The sequence below is a fragment of the Ranitomeya variabilis genome, chromosome 2 (assembly GCF_051348905.1).
Source record: "Ranitomeya variabilis isolate aRanVar5 chromosome 2, aRanVar5.hap1, whole genome shotgun sequence".
In the NCBI taxonomy this organism is placed as follows: domain Eukaryota; kingdom Metazoa; phylum Chordata; class Amphibia; order Anura; family Dendrobatidae; genus Ranitomeya; species Ranitomeya variabilis.
In genome coordinates, this window is record NC_135233.1 from 954,130,250 (window position 1) to 954,154,333 (window position 24,084).

A 24,084-nucleotide genomic window follows, 5' to 3' on the forward strand; every position below is an offset into this window, starting at 1 on the left:
GGAATTTTCTTTTCCCAGTTTCCAGTACACTATGTTGGAGAATGAATGGTGTTTTTTCAAAAGTCCAATTCGTCCATAAAAACAAAAGCCATCATATGGCAATATTGACAGAAAAATAAAAAAAATATGGTTCTTGGAAGGGGAGGAAAAAGCGAAACGGGAAAAAAAAAACGCTAGAGGGTTGAGGGGTTAAACGAGACAACTGATACAAATGCCACAAACCCTTATTAATCTTTAATAGTTAGGATAGAAAGGATATAACTATATGTTATACACTATAATAAAATGAAAGTTAAAATGTCGAGAGAATCTTTATCGATTATTAATCGGATACAAATATGAACATGAAAATAGGGATTTTTGTGTACTCACTGAAAAATCCTTTTCTACAAGCCATTCATTGGGGGACACAGACTGTGGGTTGTATGCTGCTGCCACCAGGAGGCTGACACTAAGTAATACAAAGAAAGTCAGCTCCTCCTCTGCAGTATACATCCTCCTGCTGGCTCTTAGAGAACCAGTTCAGTGCAAAAGTAGTAGGAGATTAATAACAAGACATAAGGGTATGTGTCCACGTTCAGGATTGCATCAGGATTTGGTCAGGAGTTTTCATCAGTATTTGTAAGCCAAAACCAGGAGTGGGTGATAAATGCAGAAGTGGAGCATATGTTTCTATTATACTTTTCCTCTAATTGTTCCACTCTTGGTTTTGGCTTACAAATACTGATGAAAAATCCCGACCAAATCCTGATGCAATCCTGAACGTTGACACATACCCTAAGAGTATCAGGGTATGTGTCCACGTTCAGGATTGCATCAGGATTTGGTCAGGATTTTACGCAGGTAAAATCCTGACCAAATCTGCACCTGAGGTCACTGGCAGGTCACCTGCGTTGTTTCAGCATTGTAAGGACATGCTGCGTTCTGAAAAGACGTGCCGCATGTCCGTTTCCGCGGGTATGCCGCATGCGTCTTTTAATGCATAGTGGAGACGGGATTTCATGAAATCCCCTCCACTATGCTGTAACATCTGGACGCAGCGTGTTTGACGCTGCGGCTCTATGCAGCGTCAAACACGCAGCGTTTCCTGAACGTGGAAACATACCCTAACATGTCAAATTAAAGAACAAGCACAAGCTAATAACAGGGTGGGAGCTGTGTCCCCCAATGAATGGCTGGGAGAAAAGGATTTTACGGTGAGTACACAAAAATCCATATTTCTCCTTCGCCTCATTGGGGGACACAGACCGTGGGACGTCTCAAAGCAGTCCCTGGGTGGGAACAACATCAGATCAGGCCCTGCGTAATCGCTACCTAAAAATGCGCTACCGCGGCCTGAAGATTCCAGCTGCCCAGACTTACCTCTGCAGAAGTGTGGGTGTGAAAATTATAGTGCTTCAAGAATATGTGCAGACTGGCCGAAGCCGAAGCGTGCTTTGCCGATGCCAGGTGCCTAATAACAAAAGAAACCTCAATCCACAGAGTGGAGTGTGCTCTGATCCCCGCTGAGATAGGCTGACCTCTGACATGGAAGGACTCCTGGAAGGTGGAAACGAAACCACCTGGCTATCATAGCTGATATGGCGGCTAAACCCTTCCCGTGACCATCAGAAAGCCCAAACAAAGAGTCCGACCTTCGGAAAGGTGCTGTCCTCGATACGTACCTTCTCAGAGCTCTCACCTCGTACCACTTTGTGGACTGGAGTTGGACAAGACGAGGAAAGAACAATGTCCTTGTAACGGTGGAAGTCGATACCACCTTGGCAACAAGGGACAGGCACGGTCTGAGGAAAACCTTGCCTTGACAGAAATAAGGAAAAGCATCTGAAAGGAGAGAGCGGCTAGCTTAAAAAAACTCACCTGACTGATGTGACCGCTGCGAAAAGAGGCGACCTTTCATGCCAGAAAGATAATCATCATGAAGTGGATCAAAAGAAGTCTGCTGTAAGACTTCCAGGACCAATTAAGGTCCCAAAGATCTAGCGGTATGCGATAGGGAAGTACCACATGTGAAACTCCCTTTATGAAAAAACCTTAGTTGCCGTTTTGTTGCAATAAGACCGAAAAAGTCAAAGTTTGGACTTCCAGCGAGCTGAACGCAGGGCCTGAATCCAGATTATTTTGAAGAAAAAAGTAAAAAAGGGGGAGGCGTCTGAGATCCCTGCCCCAAGCGAAATGTATACTGAGGCAGGCAACAGCGCTATACAGAGCCCCGTCTGGGTCAGAACCCAGGATTTAATGGCCAAGTTGAAAAACACAGAACCCCTGGGATCTAGTGACAAAACGGACCTTGGAGAGCGGATCTGGACGATCCAATAATCGCCAGAAAAAAACGGCGAAGAATTGTAGTAGCTTCGCAAACAACGCCTGACATGGTCAATCCCGAACGCATAGGAGCACTGCAACCGTTTCCGTTCCCAAGACTCTCGGAAGTAGCGGAAGAGGGGAAATGGAACTGACACCACGGAAGTACCAGAGCATGCCCTGCGATGATATTGGGTCTCGAGACTGAGCTATAAACTCGAGTGCTTTGGCATTAAGTCCGCACGCCATCTGATTTGCATCCAGAATTCCCCAGCAAAGGCAGATATGTTGGAAGACTTCCAGATGAAGTTCGCTCTTGCCTGAGGCAAGACTCTGGTGGCTAAGGGAATCTGCCGCCCAGTTTTCTTTGATCTGCCCATCGGAGGAAGCGAGCGACCTCGACCATGGTCGCTCGGCTGCTGGTACCCCCCTGATGTTATCCGATTAAATTTGGATGGGGTGGCCCACCAGAAGACAGTGGAACTGCCGCAGGGCTAGCCGTATCTCTCAGATCTCTGGAAGCCTTGATCGAGAGTTCCCGAGTTGACTGGCGGCTTTGAACAGTGTGGTGACGCTCCCCAGTCCAGAATGCTGGAATCGGTAGTCACTACTAAAAGTTGAACCGGAAGAAAGGACCTCCCCTGGTTGAGGGAGGAATTCAGAAACCATCATCTGAAAAACCTGACCAGCACAGAGACAAGTGGAGCGAAGGGGACTGCTTCCATTACCGCCACCATTTTTTCCAGAACGCTCATAGCTAATCAGCGCGCAAGCTCTCTGTTGGAGGGCCAAGGCCTTGTATGACCAACCTTCTGGAAGTGTCCAGGATCATCCAAAAAAGGGGTATCTGCTGGGCTGGAAATGGGGAAGACTTGCTTAATAGTGATGAGTGAGTATACTCGTTACTCGAGATTTCCAGAGCACACTCGGGTGTCCTCCGAGTATTATTTAGTGCTCGGCCTAGTGCGGCCAAAGCCAGGAACTAAATTGCCAGCACCGACCGTAAAAAAAAAAAAAAAGGGCCGTGACGGCTGTAGGGTCCGTTCCTAATTGTCCACGCTGTGGAGAGAATACCAGGTCGAAAAAAATATCCTGAGGATCGCACTGCAGGGGCCCCACAGGGTGCCAAACTTACCGCCGGAGCTGGAGGGAAGGCAGAGCTGGCACTCTGCTTGCAGGTGAGGGTTGCGATTCAGATGGTGCAGGAACCCTCCATCCACCATCCCCTTTCAGAAGGGAGGTGGAGAGGGACCGTCCAGCATCTTGCAGCACTGCTGTTCAATCAGTGTTGTGGCAGCAGGAGCTGCACGGATGCTATAGGGGCCTCTGTGTATCCTAAGGGTTCACTCCCCTAGGATATCACAGGGCTGTGTCCGGCTTCCGTCTGGCTCAGAAGAGGGTACATGGTGGCGACATTCCATGCTCCCGTCTGTTGCTGGTGTGGGGAGATCGGTGCCCTGTAGAGAACCATCGCCTCTAAGATCGATCAGGCATGGCATCCCACGTCGCAAAAGAGGATACGGGGAGGTGACACTCGCCAAGCTCGCCTGTTCTTGGTTGGGGGAGATCAGCCCCTTGAAAGGGTCAGTTGCCCCAGTCTTCCTCGTGAAAAAGGTTTAAAAAGGTTAAAAAAATTGAAAAATAAAATAAAAATGTATGGTCTGAATAGCAGACCCCAGTGTGCCTTCTACGGACACTAAGCATGAACTGGTTCTCTGAGAGCCAGCAGGAGGGTGTATACTGCAGGGGAGGAGCTAACTTTCTTTGTATTACTTAGTGTCAGCCTCCTTGTGGCAGCAGCATACACCCACGACCTGTGTCCCCCAATGAGGCGAAGGAGAAATAAAGGCTATAGATATTTACAAAATGTACAATACAAGGTTAAAATATACTGTACCAGACCTAAACATAGCAATTTGGGTTATGCAAATTGATTACTTGTGGTCATGTGACAGCACACTTGTGCTGGAAGTAAAGCAAAGTCCTCACAGTGAGCACATTGCACACAAGTCAGAAATCACACAAAATGACTGGAGAAATGTCTAATGATCCCAGAAAACCCCTTTAATGTCTGAGCAAGTAAATGTAACTTACGTTATCCTCAGAGTCCTCATCTACCACAATCTCTAAGATCATATTCTCTCCTCGGCTGCTCTGTTGGAAAACTTGAACTCCTGCTTTCTTCAACGAAAACTATTAATAAAAAAAGTAATATGGCATTTTATCAAAAAGAAAGAAATAGGCACGAAGTAATAACTTACTGGTGAGTTACGCCATGTCTTATAGCCATGCAGATCTAGATTTAGAATGGATTGGCCGCTAGGATGGGAGTGCACTCAGCTGTGGAGCATACTGGGGGATTAGCGCATTTTCCAGTCTGCAGACAACCAAGCATGCGCTGTACAATCACTGAACCTGAACAGCAGCTGCTTGGAGATGTGTAGCTGGAGCCAATGAGCGGCCCAGATGCATCTGGATAAGATGGAGCCAGGAGGCAAATTGTGACTCAAGATAAGCACCCAGATATGCAGCACAATGTATCAGTGTTAGCTGCACATTAAGGGACTGATCATGGTGCTCTGTATTGAGAAACTCTGACGGATTTGTGGCAACTTAAATGATCACTCATCTACAGGAAAGGTGATAAGTTGCTGATGGCTGGGTGCCTCGTAGGTGCCCCCGGCTGATAGGAGTGAGGGCAGAGAATACACAATGTGTAACTTGCTATGTTGGGACAGCCTCATTTGTGCAGCACGGGGTGTGAGAAATATTAAAATGTAACCTTTATCATTTAGTAATTAAAATGAATGAGCAATTGGGACATCATGGCTAATCAATGGGGTTTGTCCCTTATAAAGTTATTACAAATTATATTAATACTAGATGGTGGCCCGATTCTAACGTATCGGGTATTCTAGAATATGCATGTCCACGTAGTATATTGCACAGCACACGTAGCATATTGCCCAGCCCACGTAGTATATTGCCCAGCCCACGTAGTATATTGCCCAGCCCACGTAGTATATTGCCCAGCCCACGTAGTATATTGCCCAGTGACGTAGTATATTGCCCAGCCACGTAGTATACTGCCCAGTGACGTAGTATACAGTACAGAGTTACGTAGTATATTGCCCAGCCACGTAGCATATTGGCCAGTCACGTAGTATATTGCCCAGCTATGTAGTATATTGCCCAGTTACGTAGTATACAGCACAGAGCCACGTAGTATATTGCACAGCGACGTAGTATACAGCACAGAGCCACGTAGTATATTGGCCAGTCACGTAGTATATGGCCCAGCTACGTAGTATATTGCCCAGCCACGTATGTCACAGGTTAAAAAATAAACATATACTCACCTTCCAGGGACCCTTGTAGTCCTGTCGCCTCCTTTTCGCGCAGGCCCTGTGATGACGTCACGGTCACATGACCGTGACATCATGGCAGGTCCTTGTCGCAGACCATCCTTAGCACCGGAACCTGCCACTTGCATGGAGCGGTCACCGGAGCGTCGCGAGGAGTGGGAAAGGTGAGTATATAATGATTTTTTATTTTTTTTAACTATTTTTAAACATTAGATGTTTTTACTATTGACGCTGCATAGGCAGCATCAATAGTAAAAACTTGGTTACACAGGGTTAATAGCGGCGGTAACGGAGTGAGTTTTCCGCGGCATAACGCGGTCCGTTACCGTCGGCATTAACCCTGTTTGAGCGGTGACTGGAGGGGAGTATGGAGCGGGTGCCGGGCACTGACTGCAGGGGAGTAGGGAGGGACTAATCGGACTGTGGCCGTCGCTGATTGGTCGCGGCAGCCATGACAGGCAGCTGGCGAGACCAATCAGCGACTTGGATTCCATGACAGACAGAGGCCGCGACCAATGAATATCCGTGACAGACAGATAGAAAGACGGAAGTGACCCTTAGACAATTATATAGTAGATTATAGCGGTCTTAAAAAGTAACTGGACAAATACGTGCAACATTTTTAACATGAATAAAAAGTTACAATTTTACCAAAAATTCTACGTTGATCCTTTTTTTTTTTTTTTGTAAATTTGTGAAGTGTATTACCATGTCTAAAAAGTGGCGCTGAAGTAACCTGCACCAAATGTACCATTAAGGTGCAACAGTTCACAGTTATGGAGTGGTGAAGTTGAAGTGATTACGTCCCATGTAATTTGGTGTAAATGATGCCATTTTTGATAAATGTGGGCCACTGCATCCAGACAGAACTCACCGTGTGCCTAATATGCTTCAGAGTTGGGAAGCCACAGAAATATAATGCACTCTTGTTCACTTTAGTAATCTTGTTATCAACCATAGAAACATGCCAAGCATCTAGTGAAATCATCTTACTCCTGTAATAGAGGAAAATTAACAGTTTATACATATAAGACTGCATCTATGCCACACCAAAACAAGTAACCATTCAGAAAAACGTAGCTGCGTTTCAGGTGCGGTGCAGCTTAGGAACTGATAATGCATCAGATGTAATAGATGTATGGCGGACAAACGGAAATCCAAATAATCCAATGTATAAACATCAATATATAGAAATTTCGATCTCTTTTGAGCAGTAACATTTTTTCCTCATAGAATCTGAAAACTAAATTGAATAAAGGGGAAAGTACGTTTTTCATCCCAGAAAGAGATTTATGCAAAAATCCCTAGGCTAGAGTCACACATCATAGTTTCTAATGCATTTTTTTCAAGCCTTATTTCAAGCCAAAGAAAGGAGTAGAGTCAGAAACAATGCGACAAAAAGGAAGGTCTTACATCTCTTTCTTAATGCAAATTTTTTAAAATTTGTCAAAATTTCTGATATTTCTATAAATGAATGCAAAATATATCAACCTAAATTTAAAATTAACATAAAATATCATGTGTCACAAAAAAACAATCTCAAAATCCCTAGGATATGTTGAAGCATTCTAGAGGTATTACCACATAAAGTGACACTGGTCAGATTTTAAAAAATTGGCCAGGTCACTAAGGGGTTATCTAGATAACCACTTTAACATTACAAATGATCACAAAGGGTTAAAAATAGGGATTTTTGTGTACTCACCGTAAAATCCTTTTCTCCGAGCCACTCATTGGGGGGGACACAGGACCATGGGTGTTATGCTGCTGTCACTAGGAGGCTGACACTAAGTTGAGACAAAAAAAAGGTTAGCTCCTCCCCTGCAGTAACCACCCTCATTGCTGGCTTCCAGAGACCCAGTTCAGTGCAAAAGCAGTAGGAGATTAATAACAGTATTTGACATAACAGAGTATAACATGTCGGAAAAAGTCAATAACCAAAAAAGGTAACAAGCCAAAGGCTAACAGGGCGGGTGCTGTGTCCCCCAATGAGTGGCTCGGAGAAAAGGATTTTACGGTGAGTACACAAAAATGCCTATTTCTCCTTCGCCACATTGGGGGACACAGGACCATGGGACGTCCCAAAGCAGTCCCTGGGTGGGGAACAATACAACCAAATAACTCTGTGTACCATCAGACTTATAAATGCACAACGGCCGCCTGCAGAATACGTCTGCCAAGGGCCGCATCAGCGGAAGATTGAGTGTGGACGTTGTAGTGCTTTGTGAAAGTATGCAGGCTAGACCATTTGCGGCCTTGCAAACCTGCTCCGCCGACGCCTGGTGCCGAATGGCCCAGGAAGCACCAACAGACAGAGTATAGTGAGCTCTAACCCCCGCCGGGATAGGCCTGCCCCTGACCCGATAAGCTTCTTGGATAGCCAATCGAATCCATCTGGCTATCGTGGCATTAGACGCGGCTGAACCCTTCCTGTGACCCTCCGGGAGGATAAAAAGGGAGTCCGATTTGCGGAAAGGGGCAGTCCTAGAAACGTACCTCCTGAGGGCCCGTACCACGTCCAAGGTGTGAAGGGCCTTTTCGACCCTATGTTTTGGCTGTGGGCAAAAGGAGGGAAGAATAATATCTTCATTAAGGTGAAAGGAGGACACCACCTTAGGGAGAAAAGCCGGAGATGGGCGTAAGACTACTTTGTCCTGGTGGAAGGAAAGGAAAGGCGCCCGGGCAGGATAGTGCGGCCAACTCCGAGACGCGCCTGATAGATGTTACTGCCACAAGGAAGGCCACCTTCCATGAGAGAATGGACAGTGGGACGTCCTGCAGAGGTTCAAAAGGAGGTTCCTGAAGGACGCTCAGAACCAAATTAAGATCCCAGGTCTCTAATGGCATTCTGTATGGGGGTACCACATGGGAGACCCCTTGAATAAAGGTCCTGACTTGCGAGTTAGTAGCAATCTTACGCTGGAACAACACCGATAACGCTGAAATCTGACCCTTGAGAGAACTGAGCGCCAGGCCAGAATCCAAGTCGGACTGGAGAAATTCCAGAATGGAGGGAATGGAGAAAACGAGAGGGGGACGACCGTGGAGTCTGCACCATGAGAAGACGACCTTCCAGGTGCGGTGGTAGATGCGAGAGGAAGACGTCTTGCGAGATCTGATCATGGTGGAAATGACCTGCTGGGAGAAACCTGCTTGAGTTAGGATCCAGGTTTCAACAGCCAAGCCGTTAAACGTAGGACCCGTGAGCTCTGATGGTAGATCGGTCCTTGGCGCAGCAGATCTGGGCGGTCTGGTAACTGCCAGGGAACGTCGGATACGAGATGAACGGGTTCGGCATACCATGCGCGACGTGGCCAATCCGGGGCGATAAGGATCACCGGAACCCCCTCCATCTTGATTCTTCGGATCACCTTCGGCAACAGAGGAAGTGGAGGGAACACGTACGGGAATCGGAACCGGTGCCATGGGAATATCAGTGCATCCACCCCGACGGACCGGGGATCCCGAGAACGCGCTATAAAGTTGGGGACTTTGGCGTTCAGCCTGGACGCCATCAGATCCACGTCCGGAGTTCCCCAGCGAAGGCAGATTTTATGAAAAACCTCTGGATGGAGGTCCCACTCTCCCGAGGCGAGACCCAGACGGCTGAGAAAGTCCGCCGCCCAGTTCTCGACACCCGGAATGTGCACCGCGGAAATGGTGGAGTGGTTGTCCTCGGCCCAACGGAGAATGTGAGAGACCTCCTGCATCGCCGCCCTGCTGCGGGTACCCCCCTGATGGTTTATGTACGCCACAGCTGTGACGTTGTCCCACTGTATTCGGACTGGGTGACCCACGAGCAGGGAGTGAAAACATCTCAGGGCAAACCTGATAGCACGGATCTCCAGAATGTTTATGGGAAGTTTCGACTCCCGAATCGACCAACGCCCCTGGGCAGTGTGGTGGAGAAAAACCGCTCCCCAACCGAGGAGACTGGCGTCGGTGGTCACCACCAGCCAATGGATCGGGAGAAAAGACCTCCCCTGGTTGAGAGAGAATTCCAAAGTCCACCATTTGAGCGCTTGCCTGGTCCGTGGGGACAGAGGACACGGCCGGTCGAGTGTTAAAGGACTCCTGTCCCAATTGTCCAATAGAGCTTGTTGTAAGGGACGGAGATGCAGTTAGACAAAGAGAATTGCTTCCATTGAGGCCACCATCTTCCCCAGGATCTTCATGTAAAACCGAATGGACTGCGGGCAAGGGCGAGAAAGCGTCCGGGCTCCCTGTTGAAGCGCTTGGGCCTTGGACCGAGGGAGAAAGACCAGCCCCCTGGACGTGTCCAGGATCATGCCTAGGAAAGAGATCCTTCGAGCTGGAACAGGGAAGGATTTGTCCAGGTTGATTAACCAGCCAAGGCGTGAAAGGGAATCCAACGTAATGTGGACGCTTGCTTCGCAGGCATGAAAAGATGGACCTTTGACCAGAAGGTCGTCTAAGTATGGCAACACGACCACTCATCGGGAGTGTAGAATGGCCATGGCAGCCGCCATGACCTTCGTGAATACCCTGGGTGCTGTGGCAAGACCGAAGGGTAAGGCCGTGAATTGAAAATGGTCCTCTTGGATGGCGAAAAGGAGGAACTTTTGATGTGGCGGGAAGATTGGGATGTGAAGGTAAGCATCTTTGATGTCTATTGATGCCAGAAACTCGCCTCTTTCCAACGAGGAGATCACCGACCGGAGGGATTCCATCCGGAAGTGCCGCACTTTGACGTGCTTGTTTAGGAGCTTCAAGTCCAAGATGGGGCGCACTGTCCCGTCCTTCTTTGGCACGACGAAGAGGTTTGAGTAAAAGCCTCTGAATCTCTCGTGTTCCGGAACCGGAATGATGACCCCGTTTTGGCAGAGGGAATCGATGGCGCAGTGAAGAGCGCGAGACTGAGCTCTCGAACTTGGGAGACGAGAGAGAAAAAACCGAGCTGGAGGGGAGGCGGAGAATTCTATTTTGTAACCAGAAGACACCAGGTCTCTGACCCATTCGTCGTGGATGACGAAAAGCCAGACGTGTCAAAAAAGAAGCAGGCGTCTGCCTACCTCCGTGGTGTCGACTGGAATTCTCCCCGAGTCATTGTGAAGTAAATCTGGAAAGTCTAGAACCTCTGGTACTGGGTTGTCTAGGTTTACCCAGCCAGGACTGGTTCGGTCTGTAAGAAGGCCGAGAGTCTCTGTCTGTGCGTGTAGACCGTTCTGATCTGGACGATGCAGTGGGGTTGGACCAGAAAAGGCCACCGCGAAAGGGGCGAAAACGAAAATGCTGCTGGCGCTGAAAAGCAGCTTTAGGCCTGTGTTGGGGGAGAAACTTTTTTTCCCCCCTGTAGCATTGGAAATAAGTTGGTCCAATCTTTCTCCAAATAGGCATCCGCCCTGAAAAGGGAGAGAAATCAGACTTTTTTGAGGAGGAATCCGCACGCCACTCTCTAAGCCAGATAGCTCTCCTGATGGTGATGGCGTTTGAAGCCGCGGTTGCCGCACAGTCTGCTGCGTCTAAAGATGCGTACATCACATAATCTGCTGCCATAGCAATTTGTTTGGCGAGGTCCGCCGCTTCAGACGGAAGAGCCTGGTCCTGAATGGAATGAATGAGTGTGCAAGAGCATCTGCCCAGAAAACCATTGGTTTGGCGACCCATGCCGCAGTGAAAGAAGGAGATAGGGAGGAACCTGAGGCTTCATACACTGAGCGCGCCAGGGAATCTAACTGGCGTTCTGTGGGATTTTTGATTGATGCCCCGTCAGGTACTGATAACAGCGTTTTTGTAGCCAGACGCGATACCGGAGGATCTACCAGCGGTGGTTCCGTCCAATCCTTAACCAGATCTGAGGAAAAGGGATATTTAGATTCCAGGACCTTTTTACCCGTAAAGCGTTTATCCGGTCGCTCCCTGTGCCTCCGAACTATCTCTAGAAAATCCGCATGGGAGGCGAACACCTTATGGGATCGCTTATTTCTAGTGAAGGAAACTGCGTGATCCGGAGCTGAATTAGGGTCATCATTAATCTTTAGCGCATGATTGACAGCCTCAATGAGGGAGTCAACAGTTGATCGGAACTCCGGGGAATCCGGGTCCATGGACGCCTCAGACTCATACTCAGAGTCATGATCGCTTCGAGCCCCAGGGGAGGATGAGCGAGAAGTGGAGCTACTCGAGACTGAATGGCGTGGTGAATGATCAGGAGAGGTAGTGCGGATCCGTTTTGTGGATGTCCGAACCTCCTGCGGGTGAGAGCGGCCCCTGCTGGCCGATGATTCCCCCGTTGCAGAGGGGTCTCTTAACCCAGGAAAACGAACGCCCCGCTCCCCAGAGGGGTCATGAAGGGATTCAAACGCCTTAGCTAGCGAAGCCACGGATTGAGACAGTGACGTGGCCCACTCAGGGGGGCTAGGAACACTGGGGTCGGTAGCGGCGGAGGGCTCCTGAGCACATTGGGCATCACAGGCTGGGCAGAGCGGGGAGCTGGGGAGAGGAGCCTGGCAGGTGGTACAAGCAGAGAAAAGGGTTGTATGTACCTTAGTGATCTTTTTACCCCTTGACTGTTGTACCCCAATGAAATCAACAAAGCTGCTATGAGGAAGCTGAGGGGTAAGGCTGCAGGGAAAATGCCGTCTCCTTACCCGGTCCTGTGCCCCGCAATAGCTGAGTGGAGAAGGGAAGAGATCCTCCGTGGGGAAGAGAAAACCGGCCGGCGCTGCGTGCTGCAGAAGGAAGATGGCTGCCGAGACTCTGAAGTGTAGTCTCGCAGGGAGCGAGAAGCGCCAGAAGCGTGGGCGGGGCCATAGGAATGATGTGTGGAGTGGGCGGAGCTTACCGGAGTGTGGCCTAGACAAGGCAGAAGCCGGGGACTAAATTTCTGGCCTCGGCCGGCGCGCACCCGCGGATTAAAGAATCGCGGCGCTAGGGTAAGGATCCTGCCGCTAAGGAGCCCCCCAAAAAGTGACCGCCATAAGGAAAAAACCGACCCCCTAGACGATACACAGCGGCTGGGGCGCGCGCTGCCTGCACTTACCCCAATAAAAGGTGCCCGGGGTGAATAGGACGGTGCAGGGTTGGGGGAGCCTCCATCCACCATCCCCAAAAAAGGGGATAAAGGAACCGTCCGCCTCCTTCCATCATCCGCTCTTTCAGTGGTGATGCAGTGGGGGCTGCACGGACGCGACAGTGGAAGAGTGCCTCTGTACAGCCGAGGGTGAAACCTGGTGGGCAGGGCAGATGTCCGGCAATAAAGGCCTGGCTGCAGAAGAGGATACTGGAGGTAACACACCAGTGCTCGTCTGTAAGTAGGGGGGAGATCGGTGCCCTTGAAGGGTCCCGTCGCCCAAAAAAGGGTCAGCGCAGGCAGTGGCATCCCACGTTGCAGGAGAGGATACGGAGAAGTAAAACTCCCGTGCTCGCCTGTTGTTGGTTCGGGGAGATCGGAACATGAAAGAATCCGTCGCCCCTTCGTCCGGATATAAAAAGGTTTAAATCCAGTGTGCCTCCTACGGACACTAAGCTTGAACTGGGTCTCTGGAAGCCAGCATGAGGGTGTATACTGCAGGGGAGGAGCTAACCTTTTTTTGTCTCAACTTAGTGTCAGCCTCCTAGTGACAGCAGCATAACACCCATGGTCCTGTGTCCCCCAATGTGGCGAAGGAGAAAAGCATATGCAATTTGAACACACTCTTCTTCATAATAAGAAACATTTCCAGGTACAGCCATCAAACTGTGCCTTTACTTTAGAAGAATACGGGCTCGTGCACACTATGGTGTTACAGGTGACACGGCACAGACCGGTGGGCATGGAGCCCTACTGTACCTCTGCATGGCTTTAATTTCAGATGGGGCTTGAAAAAAAAAGTGTTTTTTCTTCTATAATTTCTGTAACATGGCACCACAACTAATGTAGCATAAAAAGTCGCTTCCTTCATAGAATGCGCAGATTTTTCTGTCTACCCACATTTTAGGTGCAGAGTAGTGATGAGCACGTGTACTCGTTGCTTGGGTTTTCCCGAGCACGCTCGGGTGACCTCCGAGTATTTGTTAGTATTCGGAGATTACATTTTCATTGCGGCAGCTGAATGATTTACAGCTATTAGCCAGGCTGAGTACATGTGGGGGTTCACTAGCAACCAGGCAACCCCCACATGTACTCAGCCCGGCTGATAGCTTTAAATCATACAGCTGAGGTGATGAAAACAATCTCCGAACACTAACAAATACTCGGAGGTCACCCGAGCAACGAGTACACTCGCTCATCACTAGTGCAGAGGAGTTCTGGAACGGAAAAGAATGGACTTAAAAGAAAGAACTCTGCACTAAAATTAGACGACTTTATTGTTGAACAATCCAAAGGTATAATGTGACGTTTCGGTCATCTCATGAGACCCTGACACATCGGATAGCAAATGGATTGATGGTACATCGTTCTTAGTGCAGGAAAATGGCAGATAAGAAGTAATAGTGTCATGAGAATCTAGTTAGCAATGTACCCGCCGTCCCACATGCTCCAATGACCGACATACCATAAGCGAGCACCAGAATCTTTTTTCCTTTTCCAGTGCCATGATCATCAGTAAAACCACTGACACCAGAACGGCTAGATTCAGAGTCTTCACAACACTTGGCACAAAGAACTTGCTACAGAGAGTGATCCACCTGTTACATCACGCTCTGCCCATGATGGTACACACAGCATTGCATTACCTTGCATGGCAGCACTCAATGCTTTGAAACTTTTCCGGCCATGGCGAGTTATATTTGAAGCTGGACTCCTTTTCGTACCAGTACATCAAGCACTCGCTATGCCTGTTCCTCTTTTTTTCATCCTCTGTCAAACATTTGTTGCAGGGATCCATGGCTTCCAGCAACCGAACCTGCAAATACAGAAATAGATCATGGCTCAATTCTCATCCCGCTTTATCTCTGCCATAGTTAAGTAGAAGGAAGATATAGAAAAATGGGTAAACTAGATTTAGACAAGCAAAAAACAGCAAAATTAAAGCACTAGCATCACCACTACTGCCCACTTAGTCTTACAGCAAGTGCATACAGGCTTGGGAACGTTGTGCTCATCCTTCACAATTCGGACCAGAGGCAACTTTGCATCATTTGAATGAACTGCATGCTTTCTAATGCTGCTACATAAGGCTGCTTTATATCTGCATGACTGGAGGACTACAGTGTCATGTAAACTGGCCAGAGTAGAGCACTGGAGGACCACAGTGTCAAGTAAACTGGCCAGAGTAGAGCAGTGGAGGACCACAGTATCATGTAAACTGGCCAGAGTAGAGTATTGGAGGACCACACTGTCAAGTAAACTGGCCAGAGCATTGAAGGACCACAATGTCATGTAACCTGGCCAGAGTAGAGCAGTGGAGGACCACACTGTCAAGTAAACTGGCCAGAGTAGAGCACTGAAGGACCACAGTGTCATGTAACCTGGCCAGAGTAGAGCATTTTAGGACCACAATGTCATGTAAACTGGCCAGAGTAGAGCATTGGAGGACCACACTGTCATGTAAACTGGCCAGAGTAGAGCAGTGGAGGACCACAGTGTCATGTAAACTGGCCAGAGTAGAGCAGTGGAGGACCACAGTGTCAAGTAAACTGGCCAGAGTAGAGCATTGGAGGACCACACTGTCAAGTAAACTGGCCAGAGTAGAGCACTGAAGGACCACAGTGTCATGTAACCTGGCCAGAGTAGAGCATTGGAGGACCACACTGTCATGTAAACTGGCCAGAGTAGAGCATTGGAGGACCACACTGTCATGTAAACTGGCCAGAGTAGAGCAGTGGAGGACCACAGTGTCATGTAAACTGGCCAGAGTAGAGCAGTGGAGGACCACAGTGTCATGTAAACTGGCCAGAGTAGAGCAGTGGAGGACCACACTGTCATGTAAACTGGCCAGAGTAGAGCAGTGGAGGACCACAGTGTCATGTAAACTGGCCAGAGTAGAGCAGTGGAGGACCACAGTGTCATGTAAAATGGCCAGAGTAGAGCAGTGGAGGACTACACTGTCATGTAAACTGGCCAGAGTAGAGCATTGGAGGACCACAGTGTCATGTAAACTGGCCAGAGTAGAGCAGTGGAGGACCATAATGTCATGTAACCTGGCCAGAGTAGAGCATTGGAGGACCACAGTGTCATGTAAACTGACTGGATTAGAGCATTGGAGGACCACAGTGGCACAGATCTTGGCCAGATTAGAGCATTGGAGGACCACAGTGGCACGGTAGCTGGTCACATTAAGAATCAACAGTGAAGTACCAGCGTTCCTGCTCAGCTTCGGATCAGTGCACACTAGTAGAGTTGAGCAAATTTATTTGCTCGAGTTCCCTCTTAGGGTACTGTCACACAGTGGCACTTTGGTCGCTACGACGGTACGATCCGTGACGTTCCAGCGATATCCATACGATATCGCTGTGTCTGACACGCAGCAGCGATCAGGGACCCTGCTGAGAATCGTACGGCGTAGCAGATCGTTTGGAACTTTATTTCGTCGCTGGATCTCCCGCTGTCATCGCTGGATCGTTGTGTGTGACAGCTATCCAGCGATGCGTTCGCTTGTAACCAGGGTAAACATCGGGTTACTAAGCGCAGGGCCGCGCTTAGTAACCCGATGTTTACCGTGGTTACCAGCGTAAAAGTAAAAAACAAAAACAAACAGTACATACTCACATTCCGGTGTCTGTCCCCCGGCGTTCTGCTTCTCTGCACTGTGAGCGCCGGCCGGCCGGAAAGCGAGCACAGCAGTGACGTCACTGCTGTGCTTTCCGGCTGGCGCAGACACAGTGCAGAGAAGCAGAACGCCGGGGGACAGACACCAGAATGTGAGTATGTACTGTTTGTTTTTTTTTACTTTTACGCTGGTAACCACGGTAAACATCGGGTTACTAAGCGCGGCCCTGCGCTTAGTAACCCGATGTTTACCCTGGTTACCCGGGGACTTCGGCATCGTTGGTCGCTGGAGAGCTGACTGTGTGACAGCTCTCCAGCGACCACACAACCACTTACCAACGATCACGGCCAGGTCGTATCGCTGGTCGTGATCGTTGGTAAATCGTTTAGTGTGACAGTACCCTTATTCGGCAAGCTATAACTCTTGCAAAATAAACTACAGCGGGAACCCAGATAGCTGGAGCGCGCCGGCTGATCAGCGCTGCAGATGCCTGTGTCGCGGCTGTGTGACAGTCACGACACATGCATGGAGAGCCCAACTGACAGGCTCTCCATGCATGTGCTCTGACTGGGACACAGCCGACAAATTTGCTCAACTCTACTTTCTAGCTCTATTGGAAACAGCTCTTAACCCCTTCATGACCTTGGGATTTTCCGTTTTTCCGTGTTCGTTTTTCGCTCCCCTCCTTCCCAGAGCTATAACTTTTTTATTTTTCCGTCAATATGGCCATGTGAGGGCTTATTTTTTGCGAAACAAGTTTTGTACTTTTGAACGACATCATTGGTTTTAGCATGTCACGTACTAGAAAACGGAAAAATAATTCCAAGTGCGGTGAAATTGCAAAAAAAGTGCAGTCCCACACTTGTTTTTGGCATGGCTTTTTTACTAGGTTCACTAAATGCTAAAACTGACCAGCCATTATGATTCTCCAGGTTATTACGAGTTCATAGACACCTAACATGACTAGGTTATTTTTTATCTAAGTGGTGAAATTTTTTTTCCAAACTTTGCTAAAAAAAAAATAAATAAATTGCGCCTTTTTCCGATACCCGTAGCGTCTCCATTTTTCATGATCTGGGGTCAGGTGAGGGCTTATTTTTTGCGTACCGAGCTGGCGTTTTTAATGATACCATTTCGGTGCAGATACGTTCTTTTGATCGTCCGTTATTGCATTTTAATGCACTGTCATGGAGACAAAAAAAAAACGTAATTCTGGCGTTTCAAATTTTTTTCTCGCTATGCTGTTTAGCGATCAGGTTAATGCTTTCTTTTATTGATAGATCGGATGATTCTGAACTCGGCGATGCCAAATATGTGTAGGTTTGATTTTTTTTTTATTGATTTATTTTGAATGGGGCGAAAGGGGGGTGATTTAAACACTTATATTTTTTTATTTTTTTCACATTTTTTTTTACTTTTTTTTTTTTTTTTTTGCTGCTATGCAGCAGAAATGCAGGTGTGCTGTGAGTGCCGACCACAGGTTGGTGCTCACAGCTACCGGGGATCAGTAACGATAGAGGTCTCAAGGATCTCTATGGTTACTATACAGAAGCATCGCTGACCCCCGATCATGTGACGGGGTCAGCGATGCGCTCATTTCCGGCCGCCAGGCCGGAAGCGCCGGTTAAATGCCGCTGTCAGCGTTTGACAGCGGCATTTAACTAGTTAATAGCGGCGAGTGAATCGCGATTTCACCCGCCGCTATTGTGGGCACATGTCAGCTGTTCAAAACAGCTGACATGTCCCGGCTTTGATGCGGGCTCACCGCCGGAGCCCGCATCGAAGTGGGGGTTCTGACCTCAGACGTACTATCCCGTACAAGGTCAGAAAGGGGTTAAGCACAACACTTATTAGGTCACTGCAGTTAGACGAAAAGATCGGCCACCGCTGCAGTTTAAGAGATATAAACAGCTAAAATTATAACCCCAAAAATTACAATTATCAATAAAGAGGGGAGAATTTTAATACAACAATAATTTTAACCCCTTAAAGAGCGCCAATACGTCTTTTTACTGTCCTGAGATATAAGAGAACAGCCTCTCCATACAGGTGACAACCCAGCAGCTGTCGGCTGTACACTATAGCTGACAACTTGCTGCATCAGCCCCGTAAGCACCGTCCATATCTGTTTAACCTCTTAGATGCTGCTGTAAATAGTGACTACATGATATAAATGGTTAACAGAGTGTGGGGGCTTCCTCTTTATCTCCATCTGCACCATGAGATCATGATTGTGTGGCTCTAATGTTTACCATGGTAGTTCATGGCCAAATAGCGGACTTAAAGTCTGCTGGCTACAGTGGCCTGTCCAGAAGTTAGCGACATTTAGGTTGTAAAAATACACTTTTTCATTATTGTCATGTCACTTTGCATTAATTCCTGAAAATCAGCTGAAGGGTTAATAAACTACCTGACAGCAGTTTTCAGTATGTCGGGGGGCGCTGTTTTTAAAATGGTATCACTTTTGGAGGTTTTCCATTTTTTAGGACCCCCAAAGTCACTTCAAACCTGAATAGGTCCTTAAAAAAAAATAAAAAAAAAATATATATATATATATATATATATATATATATATATATATATATATATATATATATATATATATATATATATATATATATATATATATATATATATATATATATATATGTGTGTATATACACTCACCGGCCACTTTATTAGGTACACCATGCTAGTAAAGGGTTGGACCCCCTTTTGCCTTCAGAACTGCCTCAATTCTTCGTGGCATAGATTCAACAAGGTGCTGGAAGCATTCCTCAGAGATTTTGGTCCATATTGACATGATGGCATCACACAGTTGCCGCAGATTTGTCGGCTGCACATCCCAAAGATGCTCCATACAAGGCAGGATGGATCCATGCTTTCATGTTGTTTACGCCAAATTCTGACCCTACCATCCGAATGTCGCAGCAGAAATCGAGACTCATCAGACCAAGCAACGTTTTTCCAATCTTCTACTGTCCAATTTCGATGAGCTTGTACAAATTGTAGCCTCAGTTTCCTGTTCTTAGCTGAAAGGAGTGGTACCCGGTGTGGTCTTCTGCTGCTGTAGCCCATCTGCCTCAAAGTTCGACGCACTGTGCGTTCAGAGATGCTCTTAGGCCTACCTTGGTTGTAACGGGTGGCGATTTGAGTCACTGTTGCCTTTCTATCAGCTCTAACCAGTCTGCCCATTCTCCTCTGACCTCTGGCATCAACAAGGCATTTCCGCCCACAGAACTGCCGCTCACTGGATTTTTTTTCTTTTTCGGACCATTCTCTGTAAACCCTAGAGATGGTTGTGCGTGAAAATCCCAGTAGATCAGCAGTTTCTGAAATACTCAGACCAGCCCTTCTGGCACCAACAACCATGCCACGTTCAAAGGCACTCAAATCACCTTTCTTCCCCATACTGATGCTCGGTTTGAACTGCAGGAGATTGTCTTGACCATGTCTACATGCCTAAATGCACTGAGTTGCCGCCATGTGATTGGCTGATTAGAAATTAAGTGTTAACAAGAAGTTGGACAGGTGTACCTAATAAAGTGGCCGGTGAGTGTATATGTATATATGTATATATGTATATATGTATATATATATATGTATATATATATATATATATATATATATATATATATATATATATATATATATATATATATATATATATATATATATATATATATATATATATATATATATATATATAGTAAATTAGTAAATTTCCTCGAAAAAAATGAAAGATTGCTGCTACATTTTTAAACCTCCTAAAATGATAAGAAAATAAAATAACATTTTACAAATGGTGCTGATGTAAAGCCGACATGAGGGAAATATTATTTATTTATGTTTTTCCTGTGGTATGACTATCTGGATTAAAGGGTATGACTATCTGGATTAAAGGGACAATCATTCAAAGTTTGAAAATTTCTAAAAAATTTTTTACATGTTTGACTAATTTCAGATATTTTTTATTAAAAAAAAAAAAAAAAAAAAAAAAAAAAACAGAACACATATCGACCTAAATTTACCACGATCATAACTTACAATGTGCCACGAAAAAACAATCTCAAAATCACTGGGATTTGTAAAAGTGTTCCAGAGTTATTACCGCAAAAAATTACGCTGGTCAGATTTAAAACGATTGGCCCGGTTACTAAGGAGTTAAAGTTTGCCCATCAATGACTAAGCATTGGGGCCCACCAAGCACCTCTGCTGACAGGAGACTTCAGAGGGTCTATGCTAATTCAGCACGAGCTGCCAATTATAATGACATTCCTACAGAAAACTTGCGCTTAGATTAACAGAGCTGCAGTATATACTGTACACATGAACGTTTTCTTGGTAAACACACGCACGATCGATAATTGTTTAATAACTTGCCTCATCAATGAAAGGAATGAGGACCACCGCTTCCCACTCTTGCTGCTTCCCATTGAGGTCAGTTTTAAAATCTTGTGGGTAGTAATCAATGATCAGAGAGTCTTCACTGATCATTAAACTCTACAAAACGAGAAAAGCAATATTTACCTGTAAGGAAAGCACCAGAGCACAATGGCAAGACATGTCAGCGTCTAGTGGTCCTTATAATGGTTACCTGATACGCCTGAGGAAGCAAGTCTTTACTAGCAGCAGGAAGAACAGCCAGCAGCTGCTCAAAGGGCATGAAGGGCTTACCCAAACTAAACTTCAGCTTCAACCGACCGATGTCACAAATATCAGACAGATAGGGGGCGTAATGGTAGGGGTAATACCTAAAATCCACATCAGAGAAATTAATATATCAGAGAATATAGATGGTTATTTGATTCAAAGGCTTTGATGCTGTACGGAGCAATGGTAGAGACAAATACTGGAAGGCATGAAGAGCACAGGACAGATTGTACAACTTCAAGAACATTCACAAAAGGAGCTGTAAACAAACAGACCCTCAATAAGTGAGCATGTTTCTAATATAGTAAGGCAGAGTTGGCATGCACACGGTGGAAGAGGCGAGATGCTGGTGGAAGGGGGTGGTGAGCCCCTGGGACATCGAGTGTTGAGCTTGACCAAAGGTACTGACTGATGGTTCCTGGAGAGGTAGAAATGGAGGGGTTCTCCTGAAGGAATATCTTGTACTGTGCACATCCGCTCCAGGTGTGGAAACGTACAGTACAAGCTCAAACACAATAAGAGCGACTCTGTGAACAAGACCCAGGACCAGGTCGAAACGTCTAGGTTGCACTCACAACCTTTCCTCTATACCTAAACTGAGCTTGTGTGTATCTGTATTCTGAACTAAAAATAAAAGAACTGGCATTCATCTTGAGTGTGCGGTGAATTTACTTCACTCCTTGATTCTAATATAACAGAACCTTTCAGCCTAACGTTAGGTGGCCCATCAGTGGTAGACTGGCCATGTTCTCCTACATCCCCATACTGAATAGATATTGCTTGTCATTACTATATACATTACTCTATAATGATTGTGATGTGAAAGAGCCCTTATCCATTAACATACCCGGTGGTTCTGTTACCATGTATGGTCCTGACTTTGTGGCTATGCATGTGTGGATATTGTAAACCGACTTTAGAGATGACAGTAACTAGCAAATGAGTATTCAATACAACATAGGAAAAATTAAAAAGAAGAAGGAAACTAAATGTTGACTTTCTCGTGCATATAGCCATAGATTTACTAGGGAATTGCCAGCTTCCTAGCCTCTGTTATAAGTCTTCATCGGGAACTGATGAAAATGTGGAACATATTGTCTCACAAACTTCAAAAGGAATTCATCTTCAGAAAATGACCTAGGCTTTGATTTTATCAAGATTGGCGATGCTCTTGCCGGTCTTGATGAGGGGGCGTGATTGAGTCAACCGTATGCCTGCTAATAAATCAGGAGCAGGTACCAAGTGGCGTGCGCCTGGCCACAAACCTTACTCCATTCAGGGATTTCTAGCGCAAGCAATGCCACAGCTTGTCATGAATTAGAGGAGCTGTGGCATCACGCCCCCAATCCTTCACATTTTGGCAGAGCTGGGGAAAACACCAAAGTCACAAGAACTCCAACTTTTCTAAAGGGATTTGGGCCAGAATTCTGGCGTAATTGTTTGGCTAAATTGAGGCTTTTCAGTTTAATGCAGCGTTTTGTCTAAATTGTGATATGTGAAAAAATATATAAAAGAATCTGTATTAAAATTGGGCAGCACGGCTCAGTGGTTAGCACTGCAGCTTCGCAGTGCTGGGGTCCTGGCTTCAATTCCTACAAAGGACAACATCTGCAAGTAGTTCGTATGTTCTCTCAGTGTTTGCATGGGTTTTCTCCAGATTCACCGGCTTCGACAATTACTCCAAAGACGTACAAATAGGGAATTTGCATTGTGAGCCCAATAGGGGACAGTGATGATGATGTTTGTAAGAGCACTGTGGAATATGATGGCGCTAATATAAGTGAGTAAAACACATAAATAAATAAAAGAGTGCTTGAAATTTTCACACCGTCCCCTCAGGCTATATCAGACTATAACTTCCTGATGTTTCAGGAAACAGACTCAAACCGATCTTTTGTATTGAAGTAGTAAATGAGTGTGTGCAAGGATCATTGTGAAGAAAGGGGGAGCAGGTGTGCTGTGACATGGCCTATTGTGATTGGTGGATTCTGTGTTATCAGCTATTAACAGGCGAGTTACCTCTCATTAGGTTACCTCTGATGATAGGGGGCTCTAGTCGCCAGTGTGAAAATTGTAAGATTACTAATATAGGGAAATTGACTTGAACAACAGGTAATTTCCTGATTGTAGCTTTTCTTTAAAGTGACTGACGTCTGAGTACATAACAATGGACCTTTCTTCTGCCATTTAAATAATTCCAGGCGATCCAGCCCAAATGCATTTCTATAATTTGCTTAATATAATCATCTTTTACTTCAAAGTTAGCCATCAACATTGTATATTGTGATATCAAGTAAAAACCCTTGGGAGGGGAATGTATCCTCACAATGTGTGCACAAGTAAAATACTGAGAGATAATGGCGCAGACTGGAAAGATAGTAGTCCGAGGCACCGTGTGGTCTATTTTGTAGCAGCATGGAGATCCGTGGAGGTGACAATACTTTATTATCTTCAGTGTACAAGACATATTAATGCATTACATAGCTGCATATAACTTCCATTGACAACAATACAGAAGAAAAATAGCCTACTCACCAACTCCAAGACTGGACTCCATGATAGTAATAGTGCAAAATCCACTGTATGGCCTGAACATAACACTCAGCTTGATTGGCCAGAAACTCACTTAAAAGAAGGTGCAATAGGAAAAAAAAAAAAGATAAACATTGAAATAAATGTCCATTAAGAACAGTACACCACTATCACACAGAAACGTACAGGACCTAAACAGAAAGGAAATCTAGAAATGCTTCTGCTGCCAATGTCTTATTACTGTTCAGCCTCGGTAGGAGATACTCACTCTGACACAACCTCCACTCCCATTTTTGACATATAATATGATCTCTTATATTGTCTAAACTCAGTCTCGAAAAGATCATCCTCATCTGGCTCCTGGTCCTCATCCAAACCTAAAACAGAGGAAAGGGCACAGCACACAGGCACATCATTCAGTAGATGAAAAAAAATGCTGCCAATAGTTAATTTCCATAAGTTATCAAAATACATGAAAGAGATTGATGAAGTGGGATTTTTACCCATGGCAAATAATCAAATCCACTTCTTTCTTTGCACAAGACAGACTTCACTTTCACTTTGCACCATAAGGT

General features: G+C 46.3%; 1 protein-coding gene across 2 annotated transcripts in view; it reads right to left on the reverse strand.

Annotated features, from left to right (window-relative positions):
* Positions 1 to 24,084, reverse strand: part of XRN1 (5'-3' exoribonuclease 1) — a 175,547-nt gene that overhangs the window by 101,756 nt on the left and 49,707 nt on the right. For both annotated transcript variants that reach the window (XM_077290791.1, XM_077290790.1), the window contains exons 12-18: positions 23,778 to 23,886; positions 23,513 to 23,602; positions 20,922 to 21,078; positions 20,708 to 20,827; positions 14,349 to 14,518; positions 6,544 to 6,664; positions 4,399 to 4,497 (exon numbers count right to left, since the gene is read on the reverse strand). In XM_077290791.1, coding sequence (XP_077146906.1) covers positions 4,399 to 4,497; positions 6,544 to 6,664; positions 14,349 to 14,518; positions 20,708 to 20,827; positions 20,922 to 21,078; positions 23,513 to 23,602; positions 23,778 to 23,886 — 866 coding nt within the window. The remainder of the gene's footprint in view (positions 1 to 4,398; positions 4,498 to 6,543; positions 6,665 to 14,348; positions 14,519 to 20,707; positions 20,828 to 20,921; positions 21,079 to 23,512; positions 23,603 to 23,777; positions 23,887 to 24,084) is intronic.